At 37.7% G+C, this 18,634-nt stretch overlaps 1 protein-coding gene across 3 annotated transcripts in view; it reads left to right on the top strand.

Annotated features, from left to right (window-relative positions):
• The window catches only part of Alms1 (ALMS1 centrosome and basal body associated protein), a 111,378-nt gene that overhangs the window by 58,991 nt on the left and 33,753 nt on the right, over positions 1-18,634 (top strand). For all 3 annotated transcript variants that reach the window (XR_004944468.1, XM_036180616.1, XM_036180615.1), the window contains 3 exons: positions 5,211-5,440; positions 6,937-7,062; positions 13,361-13,516. Coding sequence is in view for 2 of the 3 variants with exons in the window: in XM_036180616.1 (XP_036036509.1) it covers positions 5,211-5,440; positions 6,937-7,062; positions 13,361-13,516 (512 nt within the window). In the remaining variant the exon portion in view is untranslated. The remainder of the gene's footprint in view (positions 1-5,210; positions 5,441-6,936; positions 7,063-13,360; positions 13,517-18,634) is intronic.

Genomic DNA, 18,634 nt, shown 5'->3' with positions numbered 1-18,634 from the left:
TCTGTATATCTGTCTTACTTTCTGTATTATTTTCAGACTTCAGTTGATTGCAGAGAGCCAGATGTAGAAAAGGAAGATTCAAATACTTAATCATTTATAAACCCATCTATGCTGAGATAGAAGGGACCCAACATCTGAATCCCTTTTGAATCAGGTTGAGTTTTTTGTTTATTTTGTTTGATTTGTCTCAAGTTTTGGGTAACTTCTGCTTCTTAAATTTTTAGTTCTTATTGTGAAAGTCTCAACTTCATCTTTAGAGTCTTTGAATCGAGCCCTTAGGCTAGGGAAGGTTTCAGGGAGGGCAGGGCTTGCTTTGCTGTATTTTCACCTTCTCAGGGGAACTTCTCACAAGGGCGCTAAGATTGGGAGTGCTCTTTTGACTTTTGACTAAGAGTCTGGTGGGCTTAAATGTTCCTGCTGTAGATAGCTTCAGAATCCTTTTTACTTAGCAGGGAGACCTTCAGTGTGCTTTTCAGTAGTTTCTTTGTCCAGGGATGGGAATTACTCCTAGTCCGGTGACTGTGTATGAGATTTTAATCTGATGTCTTGGCCCGATCTCCTGAACCTCACTAACACTCAGAATTGTCTTCCTGAGAACTCATGCTGCTTTATCACCCCAGCCCACTTGTATCTCACATTTTGTTTAGTTGCTCCTGTGGTCTGAATGATTCCATCATTTAAAAAAAAAAAAAAAAAAAAAAGCAAGTCAAATCTTATTCCCTAACATGACATGATAATTGGAGGTTGGAACACTGGGAGGTGATAGATATCAGGTCATGGATTGGTCACTCTTGAATAAAATTAGTGTCTTACACAGGGAACTGGGGAACTGCCTAGATCCTTATGCCATATAATGACATAGCAAGCCAAGAACAGGTTTCTTTCTGTGCACAAAAATCAGTTAAAAAATTTTAAGACCTGAATATGTGCTTAAACCTTTGAAACTACTATAGGAAAATATAGAGGAAGTACTTTAAGACCTAGGCATGCATAGGCTTTGACTTTCTGAATAGGACTCCAGTAGCATAGGTTAGAGCAAGAGTTGACAGACTATGTTCATAAAGCTTCTGCAGAGCAATGGAAATACTAACCAAAGTGAAAAGCTGGCATAAAGAATGGGAGGAGATCTTTGCCAGCTATTCATCTGACAGGGACTACTATCTGGAAAATATTAGAAACTCAAAAAAGTGAACATCAAAACTCTAATTAGCCAATCAAAAAATGAGCAAATGAGTATTCTCAAGAGTCAATACAAATGATCTATAAATACATGAAAAAATATTCACTATCTCTAGCCATCAGGAAATAAAAATCAAAACTATACTGAGATTCCACCTCACTCTAGTCAGAGTAGCTAATAACAACAACATGCTGGCAAGGATGCATGGGGAAAGGAACTCTTATACAGCGTTGGTGGGTATATACATTTTAAGACAACTGCTGTGGAAGGTATTGTGACAATTCCTCAAAAACTAAAATTGTAATACCATATGATCCAACTCTACCAGTTCTGGGAATATACCCAAGGAATCTAAGTCAGTTTACCACAAAGACACTTGCATTTGTGCTGACTATTGCACTATCTACAATAATCAGGTCATGGGATCAGACTAGATGTCTATCAAGAGATAAATGAATAAAGAAAATATGCAGAGTTCGTTCTCTTCAGCCATAAAGAAAAACGAAGCTATGTCATTTGCAGGAAGATGAATAGCAGTAGAGTTCATTAAGCTAGGTTTGAGACAAGCCAGAGTCACAGTTCCAAATACCACATATATGACTTCCTCTCATACACATTCTCTAGATTTTAAAGCAATATATAGGTTAGGAAAACTAGATACCATAATGGTTTTTGGGAGAACTTCTAAGTGATGAACTTGGCTGGAGACATTTCTAAGCAAAGTGTTGAGGGTACAGCTTGGTTTTTCGTAGATGTTGGTTATGAAATACAAGAAAAAAAAGATTTTTAAAAAGTATTAATTCATTTTACTTTATTATTATTTTCCATGTGTATAGAATATTAACTGGATCATTAGCAACTTTACTAGAAATGACTATACCCTGACAAAAAATAACTTTTCCTCATTCAGCAGTCATTAATTGCCAATAACTCCTACACCAAAGAGTGTAAGTGTTATAGCTCTGAAGGGAAATGTATCCTGGGTAGTTGGAAGCCACAGAATACCTACAGCTTGGAAGGGAAAGTATCCTGATAGTCAGAAGCTAAGGAATACCTTAAAGTGTTATAGCTCTGAAGGAAAAGGAATTTTGGCAGTTGGAAACCAAGGATTACCTGTAGCTCTGAAGGGAAAGCTATCCCAAAGTGTTGCAGCTCTGTTCTAGTACAGGACGGTTTTCCCAGCAAAGTGTTACAGCCTTTGCTGTTGGAGGTTTCCCTAATGCAAGTGTAACACCTCTGCTCCAGCAGGGGAGGTTTTCCCCAGCGAGTTTGTCCCAGCACTTCTCTGGAGAAATGTTACAGCTCTGCCCAGCTTCCTGGGACTGTACCACTTTGCTCCTGCTCCCCTCTGGCAAGAACTGTTACAGCTCTGCTCTGGCAAAAATTGTTATAGCTCTGCTCTGCTAAGGGAGTGGGCCTCCCTCCAGAAATGTAGCAGTTCTGTTCTGCTCTGGCAATAGCTTTTACAGCTTAGCTCTGCTTCAGTGGGGAAAAAAAAATTGTTACAACAAACCTCACTCAGGAGATTTATTGGGAGGGAGGAATCCAGGAGAGTGGCTGCCTCTGCCAGCGTAGAAAAAGAGCAACCCCAAACTGGACACATAACCAAGCTTACATAGGGTTTCTTAGGGGTGGAGCTTTCCAGAGTAAAGATTTTCAGGGTGGGGATTGGTAGGATCTCAATTCCTGAGCTTGAGACAAGCTCAGACATTGGTTGGATTTCATGCTCTGGGATTGGTTGGTTTTCTTGCCCAGGGATTGGTTTGATTTCAATTCCTGAACTGGTTAGGGGCAGAGTGTGTTTCTTTGGCTCTGGTCTTAGGGCCAGGGTGTTTGTTCACCTATCCTTTTTACCCTACAACGAGCGCTTTCTCTGTTCATGCTGGAATATTGACAGGAAAGAACCTGCATAGGTCTTGTGTAGGTACCATAGCTGCTGTGAGTTCATGATTGCAATGGCCATGTTACGTCCAAAAGACAGTTTCCGAGCAACCCCTCCCTCCCTGTTTCCAGCTCTTACATTCTTCCCACCACCTCTTCTGTATTGAAGGAAATGATTTAAAGATGTAATTTTAGTAATAACAGAAGTAGAGATTTAAAACTTGAAAATTTTAGCATTTCTGTATTATAAAAATGTGACAGTGTGTTTGGCAGAGAATACCAGTAGTATGGCCAAGTGGCCATTTGATAAAGTAAGTATGGATCAGCAGTATGTTCACTAAGACTATTGAAGACTATATCCAAAGGCATTTCAGATACTATTGGTGCAGTTCCTACTGATGAGCCATTGTGTAGGAACCTTGGGGGCATAATAATTTCAAAGGAGACATTTCAGGTCCCTGTGAATCTTCTGTGCTCACTGCACAGTGCTGCCCCACAGATTCTTCTGTTTCACACTCTATGTCTCTGCACTCCTTAGTCATCTCAGGTGTGGCTGGCTCTACATTCGAAGATGCCCCATGGGCATTGTCTGCCACAGTCATGGTGGCTGGAGGGCACAGCTTCTCAGATTTAAGATTTAGGACTTGCTTGGGACCTATTTCTCCTTTTCTCTTTTCCCCTTTTGGAATGAGAATGTCATATGCTGGCCCTACTGTAGTATTTTGGAGAGTATGTTTTATGTTATTGGTTCACAGTTGGAGAATATTTTGTCTTGAGATAAATTGTACATTGAATCTGCCTCTGATGTAGATGATGTTAGATGACACTCTGGACTTCAGAGTTGTTGTGATGAGTTAAGATTAGGGATGGAATGAATGTATTTTGCATGTGAGGACATGGATTTTGGGAACCAGGTGCAGAATGCTATGTTCTAAATACTTGTCTTTCCAAAATTCATGTGTGAAAATTAATCCCCAGTATGATGGTATTTGGTGATAGGGCCTTAAGGAGGCATTTAGGTTGTGAGAGCGAGTACCTCATGAATGAGATTAGTGCCTTTATCCATAGATACCCCTCCTAACAGCTATCTAGACCCATCTATGTAAGGACACGGTAAGAAGGCAACATTTATGAACCAAAAAATAAACCCTCACTAGACAAAGAATCTATCACTGCTTCGGTCTTGGCCTTCTCAGGCTCCATAATGGTGATCAGTGAATTCTGTTTAAAGGCCTATGTTGTAGCCTATGGATTTTCTTAAGATAATGCAAATGTCTCTTAGCCTTCTGTGGTATATGACAATCCTTTTGTCCTTCCTTGTTTTTAATGGACTTGGCAATTTTGAAGAATCCTAGACATTTGCTAAATAGATCTTCCATTCCAGTTTGATTGATGTTTTCTCATGATTAGACTGAAGATTTAATTTGGGGAAAGAATATTGCAGATGAAATTCACCCTTAAATCAGACAGGGAAAATGATACTCACAAGTCATCATTGTGATGTCAACCTTGATCAGGTGTTATTGGCTGCTTTTTCTCACCTCTTAGGCTGTATTCTTTGAAATATAGCCACTAAGTCCAGCCTATACTTGGGGATTTGGGAGTGGAAGTTAAGCTTTGTCTTCATTGGTGAGAGGTGTCTACATGTTCTATGGAATTTTTCATAAGCAAAACTGGCCTTTCTCCCCACATATTTGTTATTCAATCATTCATTTGCTATTTTTAAACATGAATTCTCAATCTTTATTACACATACACGCTCTTTAGGACTTCTGGTTCCAGCATTGAAATATAAACCCCTTGTGGCAATACTTTGTTTCATGTTTATCTTTGTGTCCTCTGGACATTTAGTACAGTTATATAGTAATTGTCAAATTAAATATAAATAAATGGAAGTCTGTTAATTTCAACTAAAAAGTACTGTTTCCTCAGTTAAATTACATAATGGTATTATAAATTAAAATTAAAAGTAGATTTTGGAATAAATAATAAGAAACATGCTTGATCACTTTTTACTAAGTATCTATCAGAATGAGGGATACTGTAGAGATGGGTTATTAACATGTTAGATCACTGTATTTGCAATTGTCTAATTACTTAAACATTCCTTGCCAAATATATGAGTTGTTTTTTCTTTTTTCCCCATTAGTTCACTCGAACAGAGTGAGGCTCCCTTTCCCACATCCTCTGCAAAGGTATTATCTGACGCGGTCACTCAGATAACAACAGAAAGCCCAGGAAAGACCACGTTTTCATCTGAAATTTTTATTAATGTTGATGATCATGGACAGGAAGTTCTAGGCCCCAAGGCCCAAAAGCCATCCAAGTTTGCATCATCATCTTCGGTGCAGCAAGTCACGGCTTCTCATGGCAAAGACGGTAAGAGAATGTAACTGAGTTTTACATCATTAACCCACTTTTGTGTGTAGTTATCTTTGCAGTGTTATTGTCTTAACATTAAACCTAATTTGAATGTAAACATGCTACAAAATTACTATATCCAGTTTTTGTTTGCATACCTGTGAAAAGAATAGGATTTTCATCTTAGTTTTGAAGGAGTTCACAAGAGTATGTTGCAATTCATGCTGCTTATGGCTGGCTGTCTTTTGTCCCATGATTTTTGTAAAAATAGAGTTAGTATGTAAGAACTGTTTTTAAGGCAGGCATGAATTATTGGCATTTGGCTCATAGTAATGTGGCATGAGACTTTAATAGTACGCAGTAGTGGTGTATTTCTTGCTTATGAAATAACCACTTGTTCCTCAGGTGGACCATTAATCCTGTTGTATGGAAATGTGAACATAAATACGCACACACACATGCACCCCTACATGGTAAACATGAACACACACATACACATGTGAAAAGAAAAAAAATTACATGGATGTTAGTGGATGCAGCTCAGTGATAGTGTGTATGCATACCTAACATGTACCAGGTCCTAGACCAGTCTGTAGCACTACCAAATATATAGAAATTCACACATACTCTCACACACAGGTATGTATTATTTTAGTTTAAAATAATAAAAATTTATCTCTGTGTCTCGGACTTGTGAGCCAGTTGGAGTTTGGCAGAGTTCGGCTCAGGTGGCAAAAGTAGTTCAGGTGTCCTCTAAGTGCCTGCTTTGAGACTCAGGCTGGGGCAATTACTGTCTTGCCTGGAATATGCTGCTTTCATGATGGTGGCAGAAGCAAGAAGAGAGACCCAACTGTGAAAACAGTTTAAACCTACATTTATATCAGAGTTCTCTGAATAAGATAAAATTAATATTCTATTATTATAAAACAGAAGAACTGAATTCTAACTTTTTATTTATTTTATGAAAATGAGTATGTAAGCAGAGGGAAAACATGAATAGAATATACTTTAAATTGATCTTTAAATAGTCAGACCTTGTCTTTTTTACTTTGGTATATTTTCTTAATATTCAAAATCATACTGTTATAGTAGAAGCTTTATTTTGAAACTGTTATATGAAAAGTGAAGTAGACTCATTTTCTTATGTCTCTAGGACTTGGGTTTAGTATAAGAGAAACTGTTTTCTAGTTAGAGTCATCTACTTAAGGAATAGATTGCTGAAAATGCACCTACCATCCTCCTGGTTAAGCTGCTGCTGGTTTGATGTCCTTTCTGTTCCTGATCCTTCACAGTATGTGTCATACCACTTGTAATTTATTAAAATACCAGATAATTTGGTTATATAGCTTAATTAAATGTGCTATGTATTTCCCATGTTGAAAGTAAAGGTGAATGTATGTTTAGTTCATTCATATATCCCAAGAAATGTGAGCACTGCCTGGCGGGTGGAAAGTACTTGGTATATAGAGTCAGGGTTACTTTCTTTCTAACAGTTCTGATCTTTACCTCCTCAGCCCAGCCTGCATTGTTGCCATATAAGCCATCTGGTAGTTCGAAGATGTACTATGTTCCACAATTAAAATCAGTTCCTTCATATCTGGATTCCAAATCAGATACCACTGTTGAGAGCTCACATTCAGGTATTATGCAAAAATTATTTAAGATTTTATTTTTAGAAATATTGTGTATTAGCTGGTTGACTGTGAAATCTTTTAGTGAAATATGGAGGTTTTCTAGCCTTAACCTCTGATTGATTCTAATAAGTGAGTTATTTGAGATTTTGTGTGAGAAAAAAGGGAAAACTAAAATTGAGTTGACAGCTGCCTGGGTTGGTGTTAAAAGCTCCTTTAGAATAAACACAGAGCCCAAAGACATGAAGACTCACTGGTTTCTGTTGTCTAAGGCAGTCTTCATACAGGCACTAGCCCACTACCATGGAAATTGAGTAGAAACTTTAATGACCATACTCAATCAATTGTAGTCTTTATCGTCTTGGTTCAAACATTACTAAACAAAACAGTAGCAAATCCTGAGTTGGGAATAGAATCTGACATTAACAGTTGCTGTATTGTATTATTTACACATCCAAGTTTGCAATAAAAAATATTAAGGAAAAATACAAGATACAATATGTTCCATACAAAGGAAGAAAGTGCCTGAGGAATCCCAGATGTTAGACTTACTAGACAAATACTTAGTTATTTAAAATATGTTCAGTGATCTAAATGAAACAACTTTTGTGAAGAACTAGGGCCTTACCAGATAGAGAACGTTATAAAGAGAAATTATAAGGAAGGGCCATATTATAATTCTGGACTTGAAAAGCACAGTAAGAAACATTAACTTGCTAGAGGAGCTCAGCAGAAGAAGATCAGGCAGAAGAAAGAGTGGACCTAAAGATAGGTCCATTGAGATGACTTAGTGTGAAGAACAGACCAAAGGGAAAGGGAACTGTCAGAGTTCTGTGGGACACCGTTACGTTGCCACAGTGGAGGGAGCAAAAGTGGAAGTGTGATGTGTAAGAGAGAAATCACTCTGTGAGCACACTTAGACATGAAGGGAAGGCTCTTTACCGAGGCGTCTGTGAGTTGGCACTGAACAGAAGATTTTACTAACTTATGTGCACTTTAGGCTCATGCATTCCAGAAACAGTCATGTTTAAATCTCTTTCAGGTCCCTGCCCCAGGTTATGCTTCCAACAGTTTGAACAGAAATAAGAGGCTACAAGTCTGGCCATCTAGGCAGATAGATTTACATAGTAAAAAAGTACATCAGTGTTCTGTTTCGAATAGTTGTTACCCAGTGTCATCTTGCCCACCTGGTAGAATTATGTCTTTCCTGATGAGAGTGCAGGGTACTTCATGCAGACCTGGACTTAATGATGGTTGTGACTCTTCACTTCCTCCCCTTTTGCTTCCCTTTAGAGCAGCGGTTCTCAACCTTCCTAATGCTGGGGCCCTTTCATACAGTTCCTCCTGTTGTGGGGACCCCATCCATAAGATTATTTTATTGCTACTTCATAACTGTAGTTTCACTATTGTTATGAATAGTAATATAAATACCCGATATTCAGAAGATATGATATGTGACACCTGTGAAAGGTCGTTCAAACCCCCAGGGGGTTGCGGCCTGCTGGGAACCACTGCTCTATGTAGACCAGGTTGGCCTAAAACTTAGTGTGTAAACCAAGGTGGCCTGGAACTCACAGAGATCTGCCTGCCTCTGCCTCCCTAGTGCTGATATTAAAGGTGTGTGCCACCACACCAGGCTTGCCTTTGCTGTATGGTTGTGAGCTACCATGTGAGGCTTGATGATAAAAATAATATAGGACAAGAACATTTTTATACAATGTAACATATCCAAAATATAAGTAACAAAAAAGAAATAAAAAAATAATTCAAAATGTTTGTGCATCAAAGAATACACATCAACAAAAAGAATAAGAGGTTGTTTTGTTTTATAGAGTCTTAATATGTCACTTTGGCTGGCCTGGAACTCACTCTGTCGACCAGGCTGACCACAGACTTACAGAGATCCTCCTGCCTTTGCCTCCCTAGTACTGGGATTAAAGCCTTGTTCCACTGTTGTGGGACAAGAGAAAATATTTTCAAACCATGTTTGTCTAATAAGGAGTTAATATCCAGAAAAATGTGAAGAATTTACAATTCAACAACGAAAAGCAAAATACTTTGATTTATAATTGCTCACAGAACCTAAATCCACATTAGCCTACAAATAGATGAAAAGGTACCTTGTATCAGTCACCATAGGCAAGTATAACCAAGAGCCATAACAGGTCACACATCACACTTGTTAGAATCAATGATAATTCCTTTAAATAGGAAACAAGTGTTGCTGAGGCTATGAAGAAATTAGAGTCTTTGTGCTGGTGGAAATGTAAGTATTATATGTAAGAATTAAATGTAAGAATTATCTGTGTACTCATGCTCATAGAGGTGGACCCCATATGTCTGTCACCCATGAATGGATGAGCATAGTAGAGTGTACTTAGAGTCCTGGACTTTGTAAAGCAACAATATTCTGATACAAGCTGCATTATTTGTTTTATGAACTAGTGAATATTAAAGCTGTTAACATGTTCCAGCCAAATGCCATGCTAGGTATTACAGCACTTAGCTAGCATGCGCAAGGGCTCAATCCCTGAACCACTGAGCTGTATCCCTAGGCTACCCCGCCCCCTGTCCCCCTCCCCCCCCACGCCTGCCTTTTGTTCTCTTTTTAAATTTTTATTTTGAGATAGAATGTCATTGAGTTGCCTAATCTGGCTTTGAACTTGCTCTTTAGCTCAGGCAGTCTTTGAACTTGTAACCCTCTTGCCTCAGCCTCCCAAGTGGCCTTGATGAGAAATCTGAGCCAAAAAGCTTGGCTTCTGAGTTGTTTTAAAATGTTCATAGTTTCCAAGAATTTAGTTCAAAGACTGAATAGACTCTTACTAAATATTCACCAATTAGACATAACAATTTTTACAGCATAACTTAGAAAAATTGTTGTGCTGAGCATGGCAAAACAGTTGATTTTTGTTTTGTTTTGTTTTCAAGACAGGGTTTCTCTGTGTAGCTTTGCGCCTTTCCTGGAACTCGCTTTGTAGACCAGGCTGGCCTCGAACTCACAGAGATCCGCCTGCCTCTGCCTCCCGAGTGCTGGGATTAAAAGCATGCACCACCAACTCCCGGCCTTAAAACAGTTGATTTTTATAAGCTGGGAAGCAGATTGGTAAGCATGTTACTTCCCTGAAAGGGTTAAAGAAGAGGCTTAATTTGTCCCTGCACTCAGGTGGAACCGACTCTTTTCAGCTGATTGGTGAAAATCTGTTCTTTTGAAAGCTGGTGTCTTCAGGACATTAGTACAAGTGATTCCATTTTGGTCTGCTTTGCTGAGTTCCTGGTACATGAGCTTAGTTCAAAATATTGGCCTCCCAAACACTTTAACAGAAAGAAAGCAGAGTGGTGGGGAAACGTGCTTGACAATAGATCATGCAGGACTTGTAAGCAATTTAAAAGCACTTGTACTTTGCTGTAGCAGGTAACTATGGTTTGATTTATATTTGTAAATTTTATTCTAGTTTTTTATGGAGATGATGGCTTACAGATGGGAAGTGGGAGATTCAGAGCCAAAGTTTTAGTGGAGATACCAGTTAGAAGGCTTTGCAGTACTGGAAAAGGCAGCCTCTGGATTAGTAACACCATAGAGAAGGAGTTTAGGAAATACTTCCTCTGGACTTGGTGTTAGAATGCCAAGCGTGTAGAATAAGACAACGGGAAAAATGATTTCTAATTTCCTACAGTGAACATGGGTAAGTAGGAATGACATTTACTAAGATGGAGATTAAGAAGCAGATTTGGGGAAGTTGATATGAGTATCTGCTTTGGGCATGTGAATAAAGAGGTCTTGTTACACAGCCAAATAAAGATGGTGGCAGGGGTCACATGAAGAGGCACTATTTATATCATAGATGACTGCTTTTATGAAAATACACAGATGATCGTGAAGGGTCCAACTCTCTAATTACTGTTCTGGAAGAAGTATGTTAACTCTTTCTGCCCCAGGCACAGATCTACACCCACATGCATTCCAGCTCTGCACAGATACTGGGAAATAAGCACATGCTCTCTGTTGTGCACCTGCTTGTCTGTACTCTTCTTCAGCTGCCTCTCAGCCCCACTGGCATTCAGTCTTTTGCTTATCCACTGCAACTGTCAGAAATGATCTTTTGTTCTCAACTCAGTTGACATGGTCACCACTCTAGGGAAAAAGGGTAGTGGACTGATTGTTCATGTTGTTTGTTGCTCCTGACATGTGCTCTGGTTTGTAAAAGGATTGGTGAGAACGATCACCAATTAGAGTTGTGTTGAACCACAATATATAGTATCTTCAAATGTATAAAGAAGGGACATTTTCCTAATTTCCACTAAAATGGAATAAGAGCTACCTATAGCCTTTCCTGCTAGAATCTGAAGCATAAAAGAAAGAAAACTCTTGGCCAGTGATAAGCATTTATTTTTTAATTTTTATTTATTTATTTAGTTTTTTTCAAGGCAGGTTCTCACTATGCAATTGTGGCTGTCCTGGAACTTACTGTGTAAACCTGGCTGGCCATGAACCCATAGATCCACCTGCTTCTGCCTTCCAAGCACTGGGATTAAAGGCGTATGCCACTATGCCTGGCTTAAGCATCTATTTTTCACCAGCTTCCTTGGTAGTCATAGTGTACCTAGGAAGAGTAAAGGTCCACTTGTGGACAAACTCTAGCACTGGAGACTTGGTAGAAGAAAGGATATTAGCATTTGCCAGAGAGCTAAGGGGCAAGGGGTGGAAAGTGATAACCAGGTAAGCTGAAAAGGTGCAGGCCATTTGTAGACTTGATCAAGAAGACTTGGTAGGAAACTTGCAGGCTGTTCTGAAATCCCATTGTGGCTTATTTATATTGCATTGAACCAATGAGAATGATACTTTCTCAGTTCGTATTGTCATATACATATTATTACTATCACATATATATTAATTACACAATAATTAGGAACTCAGGAAATATACAAAGTGTGGGGGCCTGGGCTAAAAAGACAAACTGTTTTTTAGAGTTCTGTAGTTACTATAAGCTTTTCTACGTCTAGAAATGGTTTTTGCCTGTAGATGTGACATAACAAATTAATTACCATTTGTCAGTGTATATAAGAATGTTGAAATACGTTTAAAAGAAAGTTTAATTCTTTCAAATCTTTGTCACATAAATTATTTCCTTTTAGTTTTTTTCTTTTGTTCTTTCTTTTTTTAATGTCTTTTTTCATTGTTATGGTGCTAGGGATTGAACTCAGCCTCACATAGGCTAGGCATATATATGCTCTTATCTCTGATCTACATAACTAGCTCTCTTTAAGTATTTTGTGTTGTTTGACTGCTGTAGAAATCTAGCAGAATCACTGTATCTAGAGTAAATTCTTAGAGTGGATAGTTGTTTTTCTAAAAGTACTTGGACATTGAAGAATCATTATGGAAAATGATGATTATTTCCCATGATTTATAGGATTGTTTTTTTGAGGGGGAGGTTACAGCCTTTCTATGACTTTGGTCACAAGATGCTTCTGGCACACCTGAAGCTCTTGGCTCATTGTGTCCTGCAAACAGTACACGATAAAGGACTAAAGTAGCAAGGGCCTGTGCTGCTTTCCTTTAGAGAGACATATGAATTACAATAGGGACCTTGGTATGAAAAAATACTTTACCCAGAAAAACAACTTTGTGTAACAGTCAATAAAGATGCCTTTTGTACAGTAGTTTGAGGTTTAGTTCATCAGAGGCTGGATCTTCCTGCTGCAACACAGGCCTTTTCCTCGATTGACTCATGCAACACAGAACACCCTGACATTAGACAAATCATTCCAAGTCAAAGCTTATGAATTACTCCATGTTTTACAAAAATCTTCATTGATGCTACATTTCATGTACAGTAAAATTTATTATGTTCTTGGGATTAGGATTCCATATGCTGCTGTTATGTTTAAATAGTACTCTTCTTAATGTATCCTGCTGTACAGCCTGAGCACAGTGTGCATTGTTCCTATACATGCCTTGTGTGTGTTTGCATAGTATCTCACATGTCTGTTTGCCTTTGTTTCACACCATAGCTGTCCCCTGTCATTTTCCTTCTTTTGGAAGCTTTCTTGAGCTAGTGGTGGTCTCCTGAACTAAGCACTGTTCCCTTTCTGTGTCATGTCTTATGCCATTTTCTTCCTTGCCTGGTAATTTTGCCATTTATTCCACATGTCTCTCAGTTTCAGTTTGACTGATAACTTTCTAATTAGCCTGCAGCATCCCTGTCATGGTGCTCTTTTCATAGAAGTGGTCTACGGGAAGAAAAAGGTTTTATTGACTTCAAGACCGCTTAGTGTTAATTGTAATATTTTCTCTTTTTTTCCGTAGGGTCCAATGATGCGATTGCCCCAGATTTTCCACCTCAAGTGCTAGGCACAAGAGATGATGACCTCTCAACCACTGTGAACATTAAGCATACAGAAGGGATCTATAGTAAGAGGGCCATAACCAAGGGGAAAAAAACCCCTCAGAAAGATGATGCAGGTAATGAGTGACTACCTTGCCTGTTTTACAACTTGTTTCCTGAACCTTTTTATTTAGAGTGAGAATATTGTTGTCTTTATCCATTTTCTGGTTTGTTATGGAAACTCTGTCCTTCCCACTACATTAAGTATACACAGGAAAGTATAATGTTAGAATATTTAAAGTGCTTCAGAGATTGGAAAACTTCAAACTTCTTTTCACCATGAATAAAATGTATTTACAGCTAGTGAAATGAAACACTAAATCAAACTTGTTTTGAATACTAAATATCAGAAAATCTTGATTAAAATTCTTATGAATTTATCTCTGTCAAATGTTGCAGTGTGGCATTTCTGGCAGGATTTGACAAGGAATTAAGAGTTCACATGTTGTTTTGAAATTTTATTTTGCTACCAACTTGTAAAAATTCAATTTTTGGGCTCGTTAGGGAAGAAAAAAATCAGAATGTCTGGTTGACCTTATCTCTCATTTCTCTGTGACAGTGGTCACCTTCAGCTGAGGCCTGGCTCTTTCCTACAGACAGGACATCAATTCTTGTGTTTGCATCAATCCTCAACCCTCTCAGATCCTACTTGCTTCATTCAGACACTTGGTCTCTCTGGTCAGACTGTTGTTTTCAGCTTTTTCTCTAGATAGAGGACAGCTATTTTCTAAAAATATAATATATTTAAAATTGCAGGATGATCACTAGTTCCAGCAAGATGCTGTTTCAAAAAAACCTAAACCAAAACATAGAAACATAGATTAATAGGTAAGTTGATGGACAGATAGATAGATCTTCTATAAGAAAATGGAAGAGTATGCCTTCTTAATTTTAGAAAAGAAAAAATTTCATTAAACTGGATTCCTCTCCCAAAAACAAAGCAAAAAGTAAAACCAGCAACTGTATGCAGAACTGTGGTCAAATAAGGAATGTCAAAGTGAAAAAAAAATTCTATAGAATGTGAACAGTAAATAAAGGCAAATCACAGGGTGGAAGTAAACATTACAATGTGCACATCCCACAAAAGATACTCTGAATGTAAAAAGAAACAGTGTGAAGAAGGTATTCAATTCAGTTGAAATTGGGCAAAACAATTGGGGACAATTATTCTATAAAAGAGACTATGTAATACCCAATAATTAGGTATAAAATATCATTGTTGATAATCTGGAGATACAAATTAAAGCCATAGTAGCTTTCTATACTCATCAGAATGGCCGAAATGAAAATCGCTGTGCTGTAGAGAATAAGAACTCATTCACTGCCAGTGAGAGTATAAATTAGTATCCTGACTCTGTGTATGTGTGTTGCTGAGATTTGAATCCAGGGCCTCACATAGTCTAAACATGCACTCTACCACTGAGCTATACTCTTAGCCCCACACATATTCTTCAAGCGGTATTTGTAATAGTTCCAAACTAGAAACCACTCAAGTGGCCAACATTTGTTTAATAAAATAGATAACTTGTAGTACTAATACTATTGAATACTTGCTGGCACGGAGAAAAGGGTAAGCATATGTAACAACACATAATGAACTTTACAAATGTAGTATGAGTGAATGAAGGAAAACACATATTATACATGTTGTATTAGCCATTTATACAAAGTTCAGACATTCCTGATGACTTTCTTGTATTTAAAATCAGGTATTATATACTCTGGTTTCTCCTCAGTTTGTGTAAACTGAGAAAATGAGAAGGAAGAATGAGGGGACTGTGTAATAATAAGCTTCTGTTCAGATTGTATTTCTTTACCAGCGTAAGGTTATACACATATTGTTTTATATATGCAAATGTTTTCTAGGACAGTTAAAATCTTTTTTTAAAAGATATGCAAAAGATAAGATTATTAGAAATGAGCCTAAAGTACATAGAGAAAATTCTAAAATTACATTGAAATTTATGTATGTATGTATGTATGTATGTGTGTATCATCTATCTATCTATCTATCTATCATCTATCTATCATCTATTTATTTATCTTTGGTTTTTTCAAGACAGGGTTTCTCTGTGTAGTTTTGGTGTCCTGGAGCTCACTCTGTAGACCAGGCTGGCCTCAAACTCATAGAGATCCGCCTGGCTCAGCCGTCCAAGTGCTAGCATTAAAGGCATGTGCCACCACTGCCCAGCACTACATTGAAATTTATTAAGGAAGTCTTATATAATTAGAGAATTAATAATAATAAAGTTTTTAATTGTCATTAATCTCTGAGCTCATAAGAGAGCTTGCTGTACCAGCATCAAAACTTTTATATGTAGCTTACTAAAATTATTTGTAAAAGATAAAAGATAGAAGTGTAGGAGACAGTCATATAGGTGAGACTGCAGGGGTGTGGTGTCTGACATTTCTAGGAGACAGAATCTCACAACAAATTTTCTGTTCCTCTGGCTCTTAATATCCTTCTACCTACTTCTGCAGTGATCCCTGAGTCTTGGTGCAGGAATGGAGTTTTTTATATATATATAAAGAGAGAGAGAGAGAGAGAGAGAGAGAGAGAGAGAGAGAGAGAGAGAGAGGTGTCAGTTGGAGCTCCACAACTCTGCATTTTGATCAGTTGTGGTTTTCTGTAAAGGTCTCTGTCTGCTAGAGTTTCCTTTATGAGGGGTGAGAACTGCACTTACCTCTGTGTTTAATCAAGACAGTAATCATAGACACACTAGCATGGAAGGGAAGCTTAGGAGGCCTCAACCCTAGAAAAAGAACTCCAGGCAGCTAAGGAATGTTGAGAGCTGGAGACATAGTCTTTCCTGGGGGAGAGCTCACCAATTGGTCATCCAATACCACATGGCCAGCTCTGAAAACATATGTATACAAATAACATAAGACTGATCAAGTTGTATTTATATACAACTTATATATTATAGACTTAGTAATACACACATAGACACACCACCACCACTCCCCCAACTCCCCCCAGCAGCCATGCATTTGAAAAAGAGCAAGGGATACAGGAAAGGCTTTGGAGAGAGAGGGAAAGGGAAGGGGGAAATGCTATATTATAATCTTAAAAATAAATTTTTTTATAAAAATAAAGTGTAGCATAATGTGACCCAGAAACAAACTTAAGAATGTGGAAACTTAAAAAGAGAGATGATATGCCAATCATGAAGTTTGAGGATGAACATGAGTAATGCTTAGAAAACTGATAACATGTAAGATAAATCCTATTTGCACACTGAACAAAAAATATATGATAGCTATATGTGATTTTTTAAAAAAGAAAAATTTATAATTTACGTACCCTTATGACTCTGAAATAGAATTTCATCCTTTCTTTGAGATAGGGTGTCTTAGTTAGGGTTTCTATTGCTGTGAATAGACGCCATGACCATGGCAACTCTTGCAAAGGAAAACATTTAATTTGGTCTGGCTTACAGTTTCAAAGGTCTAGTCCATCGTCTTCATGGTAGTGTGCAGGCAGACATGGTGTGGGTGAAAGAGCTGAGAGTTCTACATCTTGATCCAAAAGCAGCAGAAGCAGCTATGTGCCACACTGAGTGTAGCTTGAATGTAGCAGACCTCAAAGCCCACCCCCACAGTGACACACTTCCTCCAGCGACACCACACCCACTCCAGTAAAGCCACACCTCCTAACAGTGTCCCTCCCTATAGGGGCCATTTTCTTTGAAACCACCACACAGGATTTCATATATCTTAGGCTGACTTTGAACTTGTTATTTAGCTAAGCATAACCTCTACTTTCTGATTTGCCTCGAACTCCACCACCTCCATGTCGCATCACAGGCATGTACCACCATTCTCAGGGTTTGTGGTACTGGGAATCAGGTCCAGAAGTTCATGTGTGTGTACGCTGCTAGGCAAGTACAAATGAAGTTATTAACATGAAAAACTTGGCATATAAAAGTTATTATGAGCTATTCAAAGACAAATTTAAAAAAGATGTTTGCAACTTGTAAAGTCAATGAGAAATGTTGCAGGAATGCTCACTCTACTGCTTTTCAGCATAAAAATAAACAGAAATAGCCATATATTGATCAGTAGATGAATTTATGGGTTAAGACAAAAGAATACTGCATATATTGACTGTTAGACGCACATATTAATATGGCTAAATCTCAGACATTGAATGAGAAGGCACGCTCTTAAAGATATATACAGTATTGTATCTAATTATAAGATTTAGACATTTAAGATAAGATTGTAAATTATGAGTATATATTGTCAAAATTATTAATGTTTCTTATTAATGCAACATGCTAAAAAGATTGATTGAAATCCAAGTCCAGTATAAAGGGTGCTACTAAGAAGGGATAGATTGCATTGGGGAACCATGTCTGTAATGTTTTATTTCTTAAGCCAAGTTGTTAATACCTTGTTAGGCTCTTAGTGTGTCTAAAATATTAAAAATGCTAGAGAATTAGTTGAACAAAATTAGAATTGAAGTAATAGCAATAAGGAAAAAATAATTGATTTGAAAGAAAAGAGATGTTGGGTAAGTAAAGCCAAGGCTGAGTCTGCGTTATGTATTTCATTGTTTGTTAACATTATTCTGATTTCTTTCTTGAGAAATACGGATAGTTAAAGGTAAGAGAGGACATATGACCAAGGAGGAAAAAAGAGAACATAAAGTATCAGACAAGATTAAAAGTTATAACTACATGAGATTTAGAGGATGCTATATGTAAAAATCTAGATTTTATAAGTATTTTTCTTAACTATATGATGTATTAATTAGCTTCACAGTTGATAAAAACTTTGAAAAGGCCAGAGAGCCCCAAGGAATTGTTAAAACCTACACTTTTACTTTGAAAAAATGAATTGATTTGAAAGAAAAGAGATTGTGGTTTCATCAGACTGTTAACAGATTTTAAAGTGTTACTTTACTTAAACCGATGTGCATTGAAAAATGTGGCAAACTTTCTACTTCATATTACAATTTTCCAAACCAAAGCCTAAGAGGTCTTTTTCCTCTCATTTGTAAAGGGCTTGGGGGTGGCTGTGTATTAGGGAGGGACAGGAAGGTTGCTTGTCTTTTGTTTATTATCCTCTCCTTCTCTCTGTGATCAATGATGTCCTTATCCAGGGGCCCCAGTTCAAGTGCCCATCACTGGGGATCAGAATGTCTCAGACAAAATACAGAAAGTGTTCATCAGTAAAAAGGTTGTGACCAA

Source organism: Onychomys torridus, chromosome 3 (assembly GCF_903995425.1).
Source record: "Onychomys torridus chromosome 3, mOncTor1.1, whole genome shotgun sequence".
NCBI classification, from domain to species: Eukaryota; Metazoa; Chordata; class Mammalia; order Rodentia; family Cricetidae; genus Onychomys; species Onychomys torridus.
This window is presented reverse-complemented; position numbering and strand designations above follow the sequence as displayed.